Source organism: Heteronotia binoei, chromosome 17 (assembly GCF_032191835.1).
Source record: "Heteronotia binoei isolate CCM8104 ecotype False Entrance Well chromosome 17, APGP_CSIRO_Hbin_v1, whole genome shotgun sequence".
In the NCBI taxonomy this organism is placed as follows: domain Eukaryota; kingdom Metazoa; phylum Chordata; class Lepidosauria; order Squamata; family Gekkonidae; genus Heteronotia; species Heteronotia binoei.
In genome coordinates, this window is record NC_083239.1 from 1132544 (window position 1) to 1153486 (window position 20943).

The 20943-nt window shown below is 43.3% G+C and overlaps 1 protein-coding gene across 1 annotated transcript in view; it reads left to right on the forward strand.

Annotated features, from left to right (window-relative positions):
- Positions 1 to 20943, forward strand: part of SEPHS1 (selenophosphate synthetase 1) — a 48082-nt gene that overhangs the window by 6185 nt on the left and 20954 nt on the right. Inside the window, exons 4-6 of the mRNA XM_060257951.1 lie at positions 3106 to 3213; positions 14009 to 14163; positions 17142 to 17232. Coding sequence (XP_060113934.1) covers positions 3106 to 3213; positions 14009 to 14163; positions 17142 to 17232 — 354 coding nt within the window. The remainder of the gene's footprint in view (positions 1 to 3105; positions 3214 to 14008; positions 14164 to 17141; positions 17233 to 20943) is intronic.

Here is a 20943-nt window from a genome sequence, read left to right on the forward strand (position 1 = left end):
AGATGTGTACTCTTAGGCAAGGAATTTCGTTATTAGAACTACCTGCTAAGAACAGCAAGTAAAGCCTGCAATCAAATGTCACAATTCAAAGCAGTATGTGCATGCGAAACAGAATGGCAGCTGTAGCAGTTGAGCTGCTATTCCCTTTTCAGAAATGACAAACTGCTTTTTGAAAACAGTATAGCAAAATGTGTCCATGTTAGTGAAAACTGTGGGCTATCAGCATCAAAATTTTGGTGACACGTGCTGTTCCACATCTACCTTTAAACTGCATCCAGGGTTTCTTACTGTGTGAGGGCTAGATTCCAAGATTAACCTTTCCAACTAGGAAATGACAAATGATTAAATTGTGTACAGTTGTTTTAGGAATAGCTTTCAAGTCCTGGTTTGTAAATGGGTGGAATTTGTTATAAGTAGCCCTACATTAAAAAGTATTGTTATTAGCTATTTATTCTTAAAATGGTTGGGGGAAAATAAAATCTTGCACAAAGTCAGCTGTGTTTTTGTTTTTAAATGAGGAAATAAATATAGGCCAGTGTTAAAGACTGTTAAAACGGGAATTCTAAGGAAAGAGAAGACCGAGCTGCAGACCTGTGGTTCAGTTGTGCCTTAGAAATGTTGTTATATTCTTCATAGATTTTTGAACACCAAAATAATGCCTGATCCAAATACCTTTATTGGCATGGAACCAAAATAATGAATTTAAGTTGTTTTGAATATATTAGTGCAGTTTGGGGGGTGGTGTCTTAAAGTGTCGACTATTACTGAGCCAAGGGATTTAAATCTGTTAAAAGATTTTTCTGTGATCGTTCTGCAAATAATCACAACCATAGACACTGCAGAGCGAATGCCAGCTGGAATGGATTGATCAATTTCTGATGCAATATAGAGCAATATTTACTATAGCAGTGCTAATTATACGATTAATTCGATTACGCTCTGTTTTCTAGATGACTTTTATTTTCAATCTCATTTTTGCATTATTTTGCCAAGACTGTTTTGTCATCTGAGTAGGAAAGAAATTGCTAAAAAAACAATGGAGCGGAATCCAATCATGGATTTTATCTATAAGAATAACTTCATTAGCGTTCATGGTAGCATCATGAGTTTTCAGTGTAGAATATTTGTAAAGATAAAAGCCAATATAATTGAAATTGGGGACCTCTGCTGTTTAAATAGGTTTTTATAATGTCATAAGTAGATTGTGGAGTGAGGTGTATTACATCAGTTGGCATCGGATTTGCTCAGAACTAGGCAGTTCATTTGTTTCCAAATGTACATATGAACATAAGAAGCTGCCTTATACTGAATCAGACCTTTGGTCCATCAAAGTCAGTATTGTCTTCTCAGACTGGCAGCAGCTCTCCAGAGTCTCAAGCTGAGGTTTTTCACACCTATTTGCCTGGACCCTTTTTAGTTGGAGATGCTGGGGATTGAACCTGGGACCTCCTGCTTACCAAGCAGATGCTCTACCACTGAGCCACCATCCCTCCCCAAACATATGAACATATGAAGCTGCCTTATACTGAATCAGACCCTTGGTCCATCAAAGTCAGTATTGTCTTCTCAGACTGGCAGCGGCTCTCCAGGGTCTCAAGCTGAGCTTTTTTCACACCTATTTGCCTGGACCCTTTTTTGGAGATGCCAGGGATTGAACCTGGGACCTTCTGCTTCCCAAGCAGATGCTCTACCACTGAGCCACCGTCCCTCCCCATGTACCAAACCACATGAGTGAGGGACAGAATCCAACACAAGTAGCTAACAGAAATTTAATTTCTGCATCAATTATGGTCTTGCTGCTGGCCTTCCTGATGTCACCTGGGTTTTGACCACTGTGTGTGATGCATAGTATTGGATTACCTGGGTGATTGGCTTGATCCACCATGGCTTCTGTTATGTTCTTAATTTGAAGCCAGAAGTTCATGGATCTGGTTCCAAATAATGTTGGCAGCTGTGCCTGTGATATAAGGTGTTACTAGGTTTTAGCCTCTTCCAAGTATTGCTTCATGTTAAACCAGTGGTCCCCAACTACCGGGCTGTGGACCAGTACCAGTCTGTGGCCTGCTAGCAACTGGGCTGCGGAGCAAGGCAGAGCAGCCCTGCCTCCCCTTTTGCCTGGGACTCGCTTCCTCCCCTTGCAGGCTCTGCTGTGACCTTAGCCTACCCCTCATTTACAGACCACCACCAATCAGTTGATAAGTGGGGGTCTTTAAATGGAAGGGGGAGGCAGATTGGCCTTCTGTCTGGCCACCTAGTGGGGGGGAGGCAGATACAGCCCCAGTCTCCCCCCCATTTAAAGACCCCCTTAGGGGCAGGGAGGCAGTTTGGGGTGGCAATATCCCCAGTGCTGCCCCCCCGCCCCCCGTTCCATGGAAAAATCGTCTTCCATGAAACCAGTCCCTGGTGCCAAAAAGGCTGGAGGCCACTGTGTTAAATGCTTTAAATGTCTCATTTGTCAAGTTCTGTGCAGTTATTATCCAGTCCACCTCTGTGATGTGAATCAAATTAGGCTTTTATTGGAAATGATAGACATAATCATAGCAAAGACAGAGTTTGCCAAAACTGGTTACCACTGGTCAAGTCACACTTTTATATTTGGATTAACAGCCATTAATTATGCAGTGCAAAAAAGGCACACAGACTTGGCGGGCAGTAATTTTAAGCTAGACACCTTACCCATCCTTCCCTCCCCCCTCTCAGTCCATAAAGTCTTCTTTAAAGCAAAAGTTTTCTTCAGACAGCAAATAAGGAGTAGAGCCATCAGCTCTCCCAGAAATATGCGACCAAGGCAAAGCAGTTATTTCTGAACTGTTAAAAAGGACGGATAAGAAAGTAGCAAAGCACCTGCAAGCATTTAGCATGGGAACCAGGGGAGGCCAAGAGGCCTGCATTAACATGGCAAGACACAGTTCTTGACATCATTCGTTTCTGATCTCAGTTGCTGTTGCTTTTGCCTTTGCTTCTTCCTTCTCTTCACCTTCTTTGCTGTTAAATGGGTACACTCCTTGAATAGAATCTTTGGGGTGCATTTTTGTTTTTGCTTAAGTTGTGTTGTTCGCGAACGGCACTTTGAATAATATACATTTGGCCTCTGCTTCGTTTCAGGGACGCATAGCTTGTGCCAATGTTCTAAGCGATCTTTATGCTATGGGAGTCACAGAGTGTGACAACATGTTGATGCTTCTTGGGATCAGCAATAAAATGACAGACAGGGTAAGTTCTGTAAATAATGTTGAGATACGATGCAAATGTGTTCATGTAAATTGTACAGTGAATTATGCACACTGAATCAACATGAAGGATCTTTTTCAGTTTTCTGCACTGAGAGCAACAACTTTTCTGGCTAGCCAATCTTGGGTCCTTCTGTCCACTGTTTTGTCTTGCCGTTAAATGGTAATTTTTCTCACTGGACTGTATAAGATAGCAGCAGAATGGATATAAACAATTTTATACGTTGTGTTTATACCAGTAAAGCTGGTGGGGTTTTCAAAATGTGTAGGTCATCATAATCATACTGATAACTGATAGAAAAGAACTAAGTCCACAGGCTCTTGTCATGTTCAGAAGGGATGGTGTAAGGTTGTGACTGAAAGACACAGGCAAAGAGGAATGGTATTGTGTAGGAGCTTAGCAGATCCAGACAAAACAGTGCAGGGGTTTTATGAGCCAGGGAACTAAATATAATTTCCAGGGTGAGTGTTATGCTTAGAGGGGTTGAATGATCATGCTTTTGTAATGTTTTAGAAATACTGCTGTAGACCTTTTTTTCAGTTCTTGCTGCTTAGCACAGTGAGTACATGTCAGAAGAAGAGCTAGATCAGGTGTGTCAAACTTACCGGCTGCAGCCAGCCCACCCAGGACTTTAATAGACCACTGCTCTTTTCTCCCTCCCTCATTTCCTTCCTGTCATCACCCTTTAACACTCTGAGGCTCCTTCCCAGCTTCTTCTGCCTTGTCTTTGTCTGTTTTAGCGGGAAACTCTTCTGGGCTTTCAGAGCTACAAAGAAAATGTGGAATGAATTTTCCACTAAGGTCTCTGGGCCCAGATAGACTAGTCTATTTGGGCACGGAGATCTTAATGGAAAATCCATTCCACATTTTCCTTGCAGCTTTGAAATACATTGCAGCACAGACAATGGAGTGGCGCTCAAGCAGGTTCACTTTCCAGCAGGATAGAAAAAGAGCAGTGACTTTTAATTTTTTTAAAATAGGATTTTTTCTTTAAACTGGATTTTAAAAATTTAAATTGGCTTTTGAAAATAAAATGGCTTTTTGAGAAACATCTGTTTAAAATAGTTTTCTGTTTAAGATGCATGATAATCCAAAGGTTATTCATCTTGAAATAAGGATATAGTTTTTAGTTATGTATTGTGAGACTGTATATTCACGCAATGTTTAAATTTTTTGGTAAATGGATTCCATTAATCCATTCACAACATTATGCTGTCGCAGAGATTTCTGTAAGATTATTTTGGGTGGTTTTTCTTTCTAGAAGATATTATCACAGATGCTTGGTTTTACAGTTCTCAAAACTTGAATTTGTGTCTGCAGACTGTCATGCCTTTTTTTTAGAGCAAAAATGTAACAAAATAAACATGCAAAGTTAAGAAACTTCAGTCATATTGGCGTTCTGCAAATCTATGCTCACAGGATTAACCCCTTAACTCTTAAGTGCTAAGTTTCAAGAAGTTCAGTGAATATAAGATTGTTTGCGTGGAATAGGTCTGGCTAAGGAGGAGACATTAAAAGTTAAGTGTGAGTAGGGAAGAAAGTGAAACTTTTTGCTCAGATTACCCCAGGAATCTTGAGATCTTTGAGTGTATCCTCATGGAAGTGTAAGCAAATACAAGACTACAAATGCCATGTAATTTTTTTTTGTTAAATAAAGCAATTTAAATGATGATTATTTTTAGCCTTCCAATAAAGTACAGCAGAAGAGTTGTCCAAATATGAAGGGTCACTCTGTTGAACTGGAGATAGGTCACCTTGCAATGATTTCATAACTATATAAGTAAAACTAACCTTGACAGTTGTTATTCTAAAATGAAACCATCGGGGTTGTAAACATTAAGGACAGCAAGAATTAGCCTTTATGTAGAAAACCATTATTTAAAATCAGGGGTGGCTAAACTTAACATAAGAGTCACGTAGAATAAATGTCAGATGTTTGAGAGCCGCAAGCCATGAACAAATGTCACACACACATCTTTATTGAAACTTTTAATACTTGCTTCTCACAGAAAAATGAAATACATATGTATGCACTTTATAGGGTTGCCAAATCCAATTCAAGAAATATCTGGGGACTTTGGGGGTGGAGCCAGGAGACTTTGGGGGTGGAGCCAGGAGACATTGGGGGCGGAGCCAGGAACAAGGGTGTGACAAGCAGAATTGAACTCCAAGGGAGTTCTGGCCATCACATTTAAAGGGACAGCATACCTTTAAAAATGTCATTTCCAAGCTCCGGGGTGGTGCACAGCCCCTTGCTCCGCGGGTGGCAGCACCACTTTTTCTCCTTGGCACAGCTGCTCTGACTGCAAGGGGTGGAGCCGGTGACGTTACAAGGAAGTTGCTAGGCGGCCCGTAGGCATCGTTCTGGTTCTGCGGCTTGGTTTATAACGCGCCTGGTGTCCGCCACAGTCTCAGCCGATGCCCGCCCGCCCCTTCCTCATCACCTTCGGCCGGAGAAGAGGCACCTGAGGGGTGCACGAAGGGGAAGAGGCGAAGACAGGGGGGGGGGCACTCGGGTGTCACAGCAACCCAACGCTCGCCACCTCTTGCGCTCTTATTTGCAAAGCAAACACGATGCCCCCAAGACTCGCTCCGACCCGGCCACAGCCGGCCGCAGAGAGAGAGCTCAACCTTTCATTAGCACGCAAAGCAGCATGGGACTTGTAGTCTTCTGTGACATCCAGCAGACGAAGAACACTTTTAGTGAACTACAAGTCCCATAAACTGCAGAGAGAGCAGTCAAACGGGAGTCTGAAGAATACTTTTTAAGGGCCCGCCGGGAGTGAAAGGGGGAAGGGGCAGGACACGCGCGCTTCTCTCCCTCCCTCCGGGGACAGCTGGCGCTCCACCAGCAGGGCACGGAAGAGCCCCCAGCCAGCTGGGCTGAGGCCGGAAGGGAAGCTGCGCGGCCACCACCAAGTGCTCCGAGAAGGAGCGCCCAGCTCCAGCCCACCCCACCAGCGCGGCGCAAGACCTCGGTCAGCAGAAAACCCAGCCAGAGGCCCGCTCGCACTCGGCTCGGCTCGTCTTGTCTTGGGCAGATGGGAAGGGCCGCCATCCCCCCCCCCCCCCCGCTTTCCAGATTTCTGGGGAGCGGGGGGAGGAGCCTCCAAACCAGGGGGCCCCCGCCCAGGCGGGGGATTTGGGAAGGCTAGCACTTTACAACATGGCTGTGCTAGAAGAAGAATTTTTTAAAAACAAAAGCTGTGGGAGTAAAAGTCCCCATATCACCAGTGTAGGGAAAGGTTAGAAAAATATATTTTTTTTGCACCAGTGGGAGAGGGAAACACACGTGCCATATAAATCACTGATCACTATTTGCATCATTGTGCATTTTTCTTTGCCCTGATACCAAGGTTAGTAAATACAGCTCCTCAGGCTTCAGATTCAGCAGGAGCTCACAGCGCAGCTCCTGAACCTTTCTGAGAGTTCCACCTCCTCCTTCCCACCTTGTCCATTGAATAGTAGGTGCAGCTGCATAACAATCCCTGGATGAACTCTACCACCTATTTTTTTTACAAAACAACCCCTGCAGCTCCTATAAGAGCTATGAAACAAAGGGAACTGCGCCACCTCTTAAATTCCATCCCTTCTTCCAGTGGCTCCAGCAGCTCTTGTGCTCCTTTTCAGTGCTCTAGGTCTTCAGATGATATCTGTGGTGGAAAAGAAGAGCTTGCAAGCCTGCCTATTTCCCCCTCCTTCCCTGCTTCACATATGGCAGAAATTAATCACCTACCATGGGTTGGTGCTCACAGGCTGACTGAAGTCCCAATGCTAAGGATGCTTACCTGAGAGTAAGCCTGCATTAAGTTCCTCCTCAATCTCCAGGAACTGCACGGTATATGTGAAAGAGCCACAGTTTGGCCACCCCTGATTTAAATCGAGTCTTACTGACTAGCGATTTAAATACATTTGATTTAAATCAAATCCACCGTGCTTTTCAGTGTTTGTATGGCCAGTTGAAGCTGCTGTTTCCTGGAGTTGTCTCATTGCAAATAAAGGGTTGATGCTTTGAGCTAGCTTGTCTCTGCTGAATGGACCTGAGAACCGGTGCCTAGTGAGTACTCTAACCTGGGAATCTGAGTGTTAAGTACCCTTGACTTCATGGGTTAACATAATTGCTTTACTGTATTGCCATGTTTTCCCACCTGTTGTTTAGCTTACGCTGCTTGTTTGCATGCTTGCAGGAATGCTTTGACTAGTCGAAAGAGAGGTACCGTGAGAAACAGAGTGTTTAAGTTTGTGTTATCAGTGACATTGCAGTTGCCTGAGGCTGTGGCAACATTGGGGATGTTATTACACTTGCCAGGGACTGTGGGAATGGAGGTTGTGGGAACCGGGGGAGGGGGGTGACAAGACTGCTTTTGCGGGCTTTTTGCAATCTGTAAGTCTATGTTTAAGATGTGAGCTTCAGTCTTGACTCAAGCCAAATGTTGAATCACTATCTTTCCTGATGCTTTAATAAACTGAAACATTATTGAACCCAATAGACTGGGCAAATAGGGGTAGGATTGACACTGAGTAGACCCGGGGTTGAGGAGTGGGGAGAGAAGCTTCCAATGCCCAGCCATTTCATGTTTTCATAGTCTCGGAGCAGTTATATTTTTCGTTTCTGCTGTGATCCTTGAACTTTTTTCTTTATGTTTTATTGAGAAATTGTGTTGCTAAATCCTGGTATTATGCACCTGTCCATTTTAAACAAAATATCACAAACATTTTAAGTATGTTTGTATTTTAAGTTTAAAAATATATTTAATTGTGTTTGTCTGTATCCTTTACAAAGTTTATATCTCCCCTCCTTGGCATTACATTTTATGAAACTCATGGCCTGGCCCCACAAAGTCCCATTTATGTCAGATCCGGCCATTGTAACAAATGAGTTGGACACCTCTAAGCTAGCTGGTTGCTGCTAACCTTGGGTTTTTCTTCTGTTTTTTTTGTTTGTGGGGGGGGGGGCATTAGGAAAGAAATTTCAGGTCCTTAACCCTTCCTCTTTTTATTGCTGTTCCTCACCTCACAAGCAAACCTAGCCTTGGAAACTAGGCTGGGGAGAAAGCGGCTATGAACTGGGGCGGGGGGGGGTAGGAAGAAGAGGGCTTTTGGAAGAATAGCAGCAGGCTCATGTGTATGTACTCTGCTTCTCACCTTCCAGTCTGCAGTTTCTTCACTTTGCATTTCAGAACTAACCATGTAATTTATTTATAAAGCTAATTTATAGCCCTCCTTTCTCATGAGACTCAAGGGTATATACATAGTGCAGAAAGAGAAAAAAATACAGTGTGTAGGATGTTGAATTAATAGAACTAGGAGTACAAAATTAGATTGACTAGACAGAAGGCAGTACATAGTACCAGAGGTTGCAAAAAGGTACAAAGCCATTTGTATTGATAACAGTCACTACAAAGGACAGTCAGTTTGAAAATTGAAGTTAACTACTATGAAAAGTCCCAAAACAGTATAAAGCAGTCAGTATGAAAACAATATGAGTTGTGATGGTTCACTGGCTAATTGTCCCATTTTGATATCTTCTTCTTCAGAACTGCTTTACTTCATATGTGACCTTGTTAATCTGTAGGAAAGAAAAATCCAGCAAATACAAATGCTTCATATATATTCCCACATAATACCAAAGAAAATAATGAAATTTATTGTTACTGATATTGAAAGAATTAACAAAAATAAAAAAACAATCTGTAACAAAGTAAAATAAAAACTAGTTAGAATAATATTGCAAAAGCGAACAAATGCTCCAGGAAAGTTAACCAACTCACAGTATGGAGTTCAAAAATACATTAATTCAAATTAGAACAATGGGGTCAAAGTAAAAGCCAGCTGCATCAGCTGGATTTGTATATTGGTTGGATGCCCATCCTTACAGGGCCAATAACCTGGGATCATAGTTCATATTGATCACAGGCAATACAAAAAACACTGATGTACTGGCTAACAACATTTAGTAAAACCTTTTTAAGAGTCTCATGATCTTTTTGTACACATTATAAAGAAGTAAAAAGGTAAAGGTACTCCCCTGTGCAAGCACCAAGTCGTTACCGACCCATGGCGTGACGTCACATCACATCATTTTCTTGGCAGACTTTTTATAGGGTGGCTTGCGATTACCTTCCCCAGTCAACATTACAATATTACAAGAAAGGCCCATCCAATGAGCACCCAGATTTAGGCTCATTTCATCAAAAAAAACTTGCTCAGGAGTATTCCTATTTCTTTCAGGGTTATCAGCCTCATGTTACTATTCAGTGTTAATGCTTTCTGCAACATCTTTATTTTCTTCATAATCTCTCATCTTGGAATAAACCATGGTAATTACAAGATACAACACAAAGCTGAATGGAAGTGAATAATTCTTAAAGAGTAGGGAAATCCCCCTACCAGCATTTGATGGTGCGTCATTGTAAATGGTGCGCAAGGTCAAGAGCTTGGGGGTGCTGCTGGAGCCTGCCCTGACAATGGAGGCCCAGATAGCAGCCACTGCTAAATCCGCTTTTTTTCATCTTAGGCGGGTGAAGCAGTTGGTCCCTTTCCTGGAGTGCAGCGGCCTAGCAACAGTGATCCATGCGACGGTCACTTCGGGGGTGGACTACTGCAATCTGGTTCTCAAAATCTATTGATAATCCCCGGGCTGAAGAAGGCCAAACTGAAAGTTACTAGAGAAAGGGCCTTCTCAATCTCAGCCCCCCACTGGTGGAACCAATTGCCAGAAGAGGTGCGGGCCTTGTGGAGCCTTGCTTAGTTCCACAGGGTCCGCAAGACTGCTCTTTTCAGCTGGCCTTTACTTAACGATCTTACAGCATACTGTTGAATGAATACCGTCGCCACGGAAAAACTGTACGATGTATAACACCAAATTTTTAATATTAATCTAATACTAGAATGCTTTTAATTACAATGATGATTAATTTTATAAATGGTTGAGTTATAATATGTATGTACTTACAATATGTATTGTTTTAATTGTTGAAGTGCCTGTGTTGTGAGCCGCCCTGAGGTGGGATACAAATTAAATACTATTATTATTATTAAATCTTTAAATGAATGATTTTTAAAAATATTGTCAATTGTTACTTAAGAGCTTTCCTGTCAGTACCACTTGTGTTTATATTTATATTAGGAGTTTAAGTCAGTCCTGAACTTCTTCTGTAACCAGATGCAAAAGCCTTCTGGATTTTGCTGGCAAAATGCTCTCTACAATATTTATATTAGGAGCAAGCTCTTCCTTTTGATATAAAATGCTCTCAGTTCATATATTTATGATGTTATTTAACATCTATATGCGACCTCTTGCCCAGATTGCCCGAAGGTATGGGCTGGGGTGTCACCAGTACGCTGATGACACCCAGCTCTATCTACTTATGGACGGCCGACCGGTCTGCGCCCCAGAAAATCTGGATCGGGCACTACAGGCCATGGCTGAGTGGCTCGGACTGAGACTGAATCCTGCGAAGACAGAGGTCCTTTGTTTGGGTCGTCGGGGACCGGGGGGGGGGGGAATCCCCCTGCCAGCTTTTGACGGTGCGCCGCTGACGGCAGCGGACAGGGTCAAGAGCCTGGGGGTGCTACTTGAGCCGTCCCTAAAGATGGAGGCTCAGATAGCAACCACTGCCAAGTCCGCGTTTTTTCATCTTAGACGGGCAAGGCAGTTGGCCCCCTTCCTGGACCGCGACGACCTAGCAACAGTGATCCACGCTACGGTCACCTCGAGGTTGGATTACTGCAATGCCCTCTACATGGGGCTGCCCCTGTGCCGGACCCGGAAATTGCAGCTGGTGCAGAATGCCACGGCCCGGCTGTTATTGGGCCTCCCAAGGTGGGGGCACATTTGGCCGGGTCTCCGGGCTCTGCACTGGCTCCCAATAACATACCGAGTCCAGTACAAGGTGCTGGTCATTACCTTTAAAGCCCTATATGGCCTGGGACCTGCCTACCTGAAGGACCGTCTCTCCCCACACGTTCCCCAGAGAGTACTGAAGTCTGGGACTCAAAACCTTCTCACCATCCCCGGGCCTAAGGAAGTCCGTCTCAAGACAACCAGAGACAGGGCCTTTTCCACAATGGCCCCTACATGGTAGAACCAGCTGCCGGAAGAGGTGAGGGCCCTGCGGGACCTTGCTCAGTTCCGCAGGGCCTGTAAGACAACCCTCTTCCGGTTAGCCTACGCCTGACTGGGAAATAAATGTAGCTTATTAGACTTCTGTGACTCATACGGTATAGATTTAATGTTAAAATTTTAAGGTTTTTAGGTCTTTAAATGTTTTAACTTTTAAATGTAATAATTCTGAACTCTGTTTTATTGTTTGCTGTGAGCCGCCCTGAGCCATTTTGTGGGAAGGGCGGGATATAAGTTATAGAATAAATAAATAAATAAATATATTAATTTATTAGCAAGCCAGTCCTGTACCTCTTCTCTAACCAGATACAAAAGCCTTCTGAATTATGCTGGCAAATGCTCCCTACAAAGAACTTAAAGAAGCCTATTCTAGGTAACTCCATGCAGCTGTGTGTTGAATATCTCTTAAAGGTATAAACCGCAATACAACATTGATCAAAAATTTTATGGGCTGAAACCATATGCATTATCTCCACTTAAATGAGCCTTAGACATGATACATTTTAAGAGTCTTTCAATGTGGGAATCATCATATCTGGAATCACGTAAGCATTGATAGATTTTTCTATGAAACAACCTTGTCAGAAGTAATTTTCCTATTTAGGAGGTTGAGACGAATTAGGATTAGTTCATTGGTCATAGTAACAAAGATTAATATATTAATGGGGTAAGTTATAATTAATATTCATAACTGGTGTTCCATTAGATCCTTAGGGAAGTACTAAGGCTCTGGTATGACTTTGAAGTGTTTTATATCATTTATAGGAGATGGTGTTGCGGTGATTTAGTAAATATGAAAAATAGAGCTCAGTTCATCTCTCAAAATCTCTCCCATTCAGTTTTGTGTTGTATCTCGTTGTAATTACCATGGTTTAGAGATTTTGAAGAAAATACAGATGTTGCAGAGAGCATCAACACTGAATTGTAACCAGAGGCTGATAACCCTGAAGGAAATAGGAATACTCCTGAGGAAATTTTTTGACGAAATGAGCCTATATCCGGTTGCTCATTGGATGGTCCTTTCTTGTAATATTGTAATGTTGTACTTCTTTATAATGTGTTCAAAAAGATTATGTGACTCTTAAAAAGGTTTTGCTAAATGTTGTTAGCCAGTACTTCACAGTGTTTGCTTTTCGTATTGCCTGCCTCCTTAAAGGGCCAGCAATAACTTATCAGTACAACGTTGAATGACGATGAGAGCAACAATGTGAATGTTCCCTATAAAATTTTCAGTGTACCATAAAGTCGAACTAGGAATACAAAATTGAATGCCAATACCAATAAACTAGAAATACAGAATTAAATGATAACGTGAACAGCAAATTGCCGAGTAGACATTGTGCAAAAGTGTGGGATTGCAAAGGTACAGGGTGATGCAGTATCTACTCCATATGTGATTGGGCTGTTTGGTGTACTCACAAAACTAAGTATAAGTATCTTGCTTTAGACAAACAATAATTGCAAATATTACCACTGTTAGAGCAGAAAGCTATTGTGCCCAAGTTTAGCTTGTTGTTGCCCGTTGGGGGAGTTAGGGAAAATTATACAAATATGAGAGTTTAAAATAGAAGCTATCAACCTCCACATTCAGAGACAGTAAACCTCTGAATACCAGTGACAGGTTGCAACATCAGGGGAAGGGGAAGATCTATGCCCTGCTTTTGGCCCTCAAGAGTAACTGGTTGGCCACTGTGTAAGACAGATGCTGGACAAGATGGACTGCTGGTCTGATCCAGCAGAGCTCTTTTTATGTTCTTATTATAGTAGGTATAGTGAACATTATCCAGAAACATTGCAAAAACAGTTCCTATTTATAAGAAGTGATAGATACAGATACATATTACAAGCAATTAAACTGCTTCTAGCTCTTTGGTAAGAAAAACAGTATTAAGAACTATTAACACATCTGGAAACACAAGCAGGGAACCACAGCTGTTTTTGTAAGGGGGCATAGTCTATCCTCCCCCACACACACACCACTTCATCATGGCACCCCCCTTTCCTTTGTTCTGGTACCCCCTCCATTTATTCCCCGTTCACTACTGCCTTCCTTCTCTCCTTTTTTTGACTTGCATATATATATATATATATATATATATATATATATATATATATATATATATATATATATATATATTCTCCCCCCCCCCCCGCCCTCGCATGTTATTTTGACATATCAAGCAGCTTTATTTTGTTCACATTTTTAGGCTGTTCAGTTGCCCAACTTGTATTTGCAGTTCCACATAGCTGCTTGGGGGTGGGGTGCAGAATAAAGCAAGACAGAATAATTGCATGTGATAATTTACAACCCACAGGGCCATTCTTTACTTTTTTGTATTATTTTATCCTCTCCTACAGCAGTGCAATAAGAGTATTACATTTTGCATAAGAACTGTGCTCAGCCTGTAAGAAGAGACTTAAGTCCTTGAAAACTGACATATACTTTGTTTTATTTACTTGTGTTCTTGAAAAATGGCTCTTTCAAGAAAACCAAATACCTGATTCTACTCTTTTCACAGTTTCTATTACTTATAAGCTATAAATGGATTCAGTAGGTCTATGCAGGTTAGTTGCTGTACTATTCTAATACAGACTTTTTTCTTCTAAGGATGGGAAAACATTCAGTTTTTCTACTTGTCTTTTGATTTGTAGGAAAGGGACAAAGTGATGCCTCTCGTTATCCAGGGTTTCAAAGATGCAGCAGAAGAGGCAGGAACGTCCGTGACTGGTGGTCAAACGGTGTTAAACCCTTGGATCATTTTAGGAGGAGTAGCTACAACAGTCTGTCAACCTAATGAATTTATAATGTGAGTTGAGATATTAATGATATTGAATTAAAAGGTGCAGTTATTTCTAAAATTACAGGTAGACACCTACACACTTGTTAAATATAACCAATTAAAAGAAATCTGTTCTGTGTCCGGTAGTGTGTTAATTTGTTTAAACTTTTTTTTTAAATACTAAAAGTATTTATATGTCCATCTTGCTCTTGATCATCTCATGATAAGTAACTATAAACACTTTATAAATCTTGTGGTGGTGGTGGTGGTGGGAAGTACTGTGAAGTCACAGCTGGTTTACGGCAGCCCCGTAGTGCTTTCAAGGCAAGAGCCGTTCAGAGGTGGTTCTCCATCGCCTGCCTCCGTGTAGCACCCGAGACTTCTCGGTGGTCTCCCACCCAAGCACTAACCAGAGCCGACGTTGCTTAGCTTCTGAGATTTGCCAAGATCAGACTAGCGTGGGCCAACCAGGTCAGGTCTATAAATCTTACATGGATTATGAACATACGAAGCTGCCTTCTACTGAATCAGACCCTGGGTCCATCAAAGTCAGTATTGTCTACTCAGACTGGCAGCGGCTCTCCAGGGTCTCAAGCTGAGGTTTTTCACACCTATTTGCCTGGACCCTTTTTTGGAGATGCCAGGGATTGAACCTGGGACCTTCTGCTTCCCAAGCAGAGGCTCTACCCCCTGAGCCACCGTCCCTCCCCTGCTCTCCAGGGTCTCAAGCTGAGGTTTTTCACACCTATTTGCCTGGACCCTTCTAGTTGGAGATGCCGGGGATTGAACCTGGGACCTTCTGCTTCCCAAGCAGATGCTCTACCACTGAGCCACCGTCCCTCCCCAAACATATGAACATATGAAGCTGCCTTATACTGAATCAGACCCTGGGTCCATCAAAGTCAGTATTGTCTTCTCAGACTGGCAGCGGCTCTCCAGGGTCTCAAGCTGAGGTTTTTCACACCTATTTGCCTCGACCCTTTTTTGGAGATGCCAGGGATTGAACCTGGGACCTTCTGCTTCCCAAGCAGATGCTCTACCACTGAGCCACCGTCCCTCCCCAAACATATGAACATATGAAGCTGCCTTATACTGAATCAGACCTTTGGTCCGTCAAAGTCGGTATTGTCTTCTCAGACTGGCAGCGGCTCTCCAGGGTCTCCAGCTGAGGTTTTTCACACCTATTTGCCTGGACCCTTTTTTGGAGATGCCGGGGATTGAACCTGGGACCTTCTGCTTCCCAAGCAGATGCTCTGCCACTGAGCCACCGTCCCTCCCCTGCTCTCCAGGGTCTCAAGCTGAGGTTTTTCACACCTATTTGCCTGGACCCTTTTAGTTGGAGATGCCGGTGATTGAACCTGGGACCTTCTGAGCAAGCAGATGCTCTACCACTGAGCCACTGTCCCTCCCCAAGATTATAAATCTATGTTGTGTTTTTTTTTTTTTTAAAAGCTGTTTAAAGTAGTTACTTCTAAAATCATAAGTAGCATCCTTTCTGTAATGTTATAGTTTGCATTTCTGGATATTAATGATGTATGCCTGAAATATTTAAAATGCATGCCAACCAGTACTCCCTCTAAGCTGTGGAGTCGTGAGCAAAAATTCTGTTTTGTAAGCTACTGGCATCAATGTTGTGAGCTACTGCATAAATTAGTTTGCTCTGGGGTCATTTTTACTGAACTGAGACAAAAATGTGTGAGCCTGAGGCTAAAGAATGGTGAGCTAGCTCACACTAATTCAGAGGGAACACTGGTGCCAGCATTTTGCTGCGTTCCACTTTCTAAAATAGAAACTTACCTTTTCAAGCTAGGGATGGACACAAACTGGGGGAAAGGGTGGCTTGCTTTGTTTGTTTCATTTTTATTTCATGAACCCAAACCAAAGTGAACCACCAAAACAATCTATAAAGCAATCCGTGGCTTGGGGATTTGTGGTTCATTATGGCTGGGGGAAGGAGAGGGAGGCATTTAAATGCCACCCCCTCCCTTCTCCAGCCAAAGAGCTCTCCATTGTATCCTTATGGGCCTTCATGGGATTTAAACTTTAAACCTCTTCTCTAGTGTCATGGGCCCATAGGATACAATGAAGAAACTGGGCTGCGGTGTGATGCCAAGAAGGAATTCAGTGGAGAGATCAGGCTGTGGCTGTGGTGCGATGCTAGAGAAGGGGTTTAAAGGGGGCCCATAGGATACAACGGAGAGATCTCTCCCCAGTCTTCCTTTCCTTCTCCAGCCAGCCCAGCTTGAAACCAGGCACCCCAGCAGAGCCTTAAAAACAGCTGATCTTAGGGAAGACCTCTCCCCAGAGGATTCTGGGAGCTCTGCTGGGGTGCCTGGTTGAAACTGAGTAGTGCAGCAGACCCTGTAGAACAGGCAGTCCTGTGGGGAGAGGTCCCCTTGCACGATCGCCTGCTTGGCTGCCTCTGCTGCGCTGCCAGCTTGAAACTGGGCACCCCAGCATAGCCCCCAAAGGAGCTGGTCCTGTGAGGAGAGCTCTCCCTGCAGCATTGGTTGTTCTTCAGGTTCTGTTGGAGTGAATACTAATTGACTGTAGATTTCCTTAATTGGTACAAAAGGGCCATTGAACATTACATTTTGAGAATGCCTGGAAAGTCATATTAACAAACAACTCCGCAGTTACCATTTTGTTCAGCTGCCCGTTACATTACATTGAGTTCAGTAATGATCACTGGGGAGAAAAGCATTTCCTGATCTGTTGTAACATCAGAATCTGAGGTTTGAGAATATTCTTACAGTGGCCATGTTGAGGCCTTAAGTGCTTTTATGTAGAAGCAGGTTCCATGGAATCTTGGTGTAGAGACCTCCTCACTTGAGATGTGTTATCTCTTGCTCAGTGGAAGGCATTCAATCGTCTGTCTCCTAAATGAGTGAATTTCACAGGTTGCTTAAGTGTTAATTTTGAGAACCATTGAATATGTGCTGTTCCAGATCTGTGTTTGAGGAATAATCATTTCACATGTGTATGTGTGTGTGCCTTGCTTGCAGGCCAGATAATGCCGTACCAGGAGATGTGCTTGTGTTAACTAAACCTTTGGGAACACAGGTGGCTGTAGCTGTTCACCAGTGGCTAGATATTGTAAGTAAATTAGTCTGAATTACATTGGGGTGAAGGATGATGGGAGTGTTCTGCAATGATTTTGTTAGAATGTGCATTTATTTGGATGGGCTTCATATAAATACATTGTGTCTTGTGTCAGACCATTGGTCTGTCTAGCTCTGCACGATGTACACTAACCAGCAGAGGAAGTCTTTTTCCAACACTGGCTACGAGATCCTTTAAATGGGGATGCTATCAGTTGAAACTGGGACCTTCTGCATGCAAAGCACATCCTATCTATTACTGACCCTACTCTATAATATGTAAACTACCATATTACTGAAGCTACACTCTGAAAAAACTTACACAGATCATGTTCTGGGGTATATTTCTACTCCAAGCTAAATTTCTAATGTATTATGGGGCAAAAAATGTCCCACAGATTTTGCTTTGTGGTGGTAAGTCATTGTGTTTCACAGTATCTTAATTAAACACTGGTTCTGAATACACACTTTTACAGGAGGCAGGACGTGTCTTTTAAATAGATTCATCTTTCACCTGTATATTGAATAATTCACATCAGTTCCTTTAAGGAGCTATAATTTTTATTTTCAGTTTGAAACAATGAAACATGTTCTGGATGTATGATATTAGAAAATTAACAAATGTCTACAATTCTAAAGGAAGGCATCTACCATTAATAATTGCTAATATTTAGATATCTGGTATATTTTTACAAGCCAAGAACATGTATCTGTGTGGTGAGGAGAATTATTTCCAGTTTATCAGGAGGGACTGTAATTCTGCCAAGAACTGAAAATACATTCATGGATTTGTGTTTTCTGATTTCTGCACCTCAATGTGTATCCAGTGGCATAATGAATATATTTCTGGGTACTGTTTCGTGTACAGAAAAAAACTATAAGTGGAATTGTTTAATGACGTGCAGGAAGCCATGTCCTAAGAGAAAAAATTGCAGAGCCAATTCTGCATGCATTCTGTAACTGTATCCTGGGTAGAAGTTCACTGAGTCATATTGCTTGGATCTTCTAGAAGCTTATCAATTAAGAAAACTGAGAATAAAAAGCTGAGATTTGAGCCCTACTTCCCTTTCCATTCATAAATTTGCTAATTATTGGTAGGAGGAGACTTAAGAAATTTATTCCACACGGCAATAATTGAAACATTTTACTGCAAGAACATTTCTCGTTTTCTCTTGACATAATGGATGTATATCATTGTTCAGCTTACACTCCAAAAGAGGAGTGTTTGTGTGTGTGTTGTATGCGTTTACTGCCCTTGATGCAAAATTCATTGATGTGGAAGAATTGTAGAAAAAATGATATTATTTTTTTCTTACTGCAGTTCACCTTATGCATTTATTGTTCTTACTAAGAATAAGGCCTGTTATGAAGGAAAATACAACGGGCTCCAGAAAGAGGCTCAGGGCGAGCATTTACTCCCCCCCACCCTTGGTGTCTTCCCACCCCAACTTTGCACCACCACTCCTCCTCCTAATACTACCCCCCAACCACCTCTTCCTCTCAATTACCCCCACATCCTTGGCATGCCACTATCCCCCATCCATGACAGTCAGTCACCTACACCCTCGCTGTCCTTCCAATCCCCCCCCATGACATTAATTCACACACCCCCTTGCTGTTTTCCCACCCACCCCACAGCTGAAACAAATTCTGGCTTCCCCCACCCCACATACGTGTGTGTGTCCTCGTGTCTGTGGTGGCTCAAAGCCCTGAAAGTGGTCCAGAATGGAGATAAGGAAGAATAAATACTGGTGGGGGGGGGGGCGGGGGGTTATGATGACAGTCACACAGATGCTGAAGCTCAGCATTCCTTTTGTTTGCAGTGAATTTTTGCAGCCTTTTCCTGTCATATTCAGCCTTGTGGCATTTAGCATCAGTGTGAGCTTGTGGCATGATCTGAGGCTTTTTTGCATGGCTTGGTTGTGTTGTGGTTTACCATAGAGTATGCACCATTGTAGGGAAATTGATCTGACTTCATCTGATCATCACCTTCCCCTTCCCTGCAGCTTCTGTGTAGGAAAAGGACAGTCTTTCTCCACAGTGGGAGGGGGGACCAGAGCAGCTTACATCATTCTCCTTTTACCAACGCTGTGAGGTGGGCTAGACTGGAAGTCTGTGACTGGCCCAAAATCACCCAGTCAGGTTTCACATCAAGAACCTGTATCTGGCAGGTCCCACTCTGAAGCTCTAACTCCTATGCTCTCCTAAAATTCCAGCACAGAATGCCCACCAACCCGGAACTGGCAGCCATTGTCAGGACTGGCCCCAATGAGTGCTCTTTCAAAGGCCTGTAGTGATCCCTTTCAGATCAGGACTCTCTTTCTGATAACATTTTTTCCTTTTCCAGAGGAGGATAGGGAGTTCTCAGACAATCAAGGAAAGTGTCTCTGGCTGTTTCTCTCCTCCTCCCTCTCTCAGCCATTGTAAGTTAGGGCTTCTTTCTCTGCTCTGTGAATCAGTGCAACAGGCGGCTCAGCCTCTGCCTTGAAAAATCTCTGCACTGGCTCTGGGACCTCTATATCTGGGTCCTCGTCTGAGGAAAATTCGCCCTTTTCCCTGTCACTGGGTGTCTGGTGGTCATCTCTGCTGGGGGATCCTTCCCCAGTCCTATCTCGTCCCTGGTCTGGCATGCACTTCTGGGCTGCCTTGGTTGGCCCCGGGCATTTTCGTGACCTGGGCCCTCAGTGAGGGGAAGGGGATCTCGAGGAGGATGCAGAGAGGGATCTGTTGGGTCTGGCCCACTTTCTATGTAAGGAACCCATCTCCTGCATATCACACAGCATAGTGAGAAACCCTGGGGGAAGAAGCATGGGAATGAGATCTCCTGGCTGGGAACTCTCAGACTGGTCTACTTGTGAGTCACGTGCAAGGTGGCTCGTTCCTTCCCCCACCCTTGCATTGTTGCTGCTAAAAGGGGCACCCGCGGTGCTTATTCCCGGATCGTCACGCTCACCACCACCCCTGGATGGGAAGAGAGACTGCCAGGCCCGAAGCCATCAGTCTCGTCTCGCTGAATGAGCGGTCGCTTTTGGTGTGCTCTCCTTGCATGCTGCGAAATGGAGGCCCCAATGGGGAGTCCCGCACAAGCCGCTGCTGGGTCTTGCCTGCTCCCTTTGAGATCGCTGGTCCGGAGGTGAAGTTCTGACCCTCCCCCTCTGATAAAAATCCATCGTTGTCTTCTCTTCGTGGCATGACTGCTTGCAGCCTTTAACCTCCTTTTTAGGCAAAAGAGTGCCAAAAATGGTGGTCGGAGAGCCAAGTGCAACAGGCAGCTCAGCCAATGGGAGAATAGGGAGAGCCAGTTAACTACCAGAACAAAGGTTGGTTGCAACAGCCACTTGGGCAAGAGAGAGGAGCAAACTGAACCATTGGCACGCAAGTACTCTTGATTGATACTTCGACAGGCCAAAACCTGATAACCCCACAGTCCTTCCCAGTCCTAACCAATTAATTTTGCCACTATGGGAAGGCTTTTATTATCTTAAGGGTGACATATAGACTTGCAAATTATGGATACTTTAACTTTGTATATATTTCAAATGTTTTTAATTTTCCTTGATTGTCAAGAAGCACATTCTTGATAATGAAAAATAATGCAGGAAATTCTAATATTGCTTTTAAACAAAATACATCCTTTGTGGTTTTGTAAGGAAGCTCTTTGGGAAGGTTCACCTGGGTAGGGGTTCTTTTCCTTAATTTTTGTAAA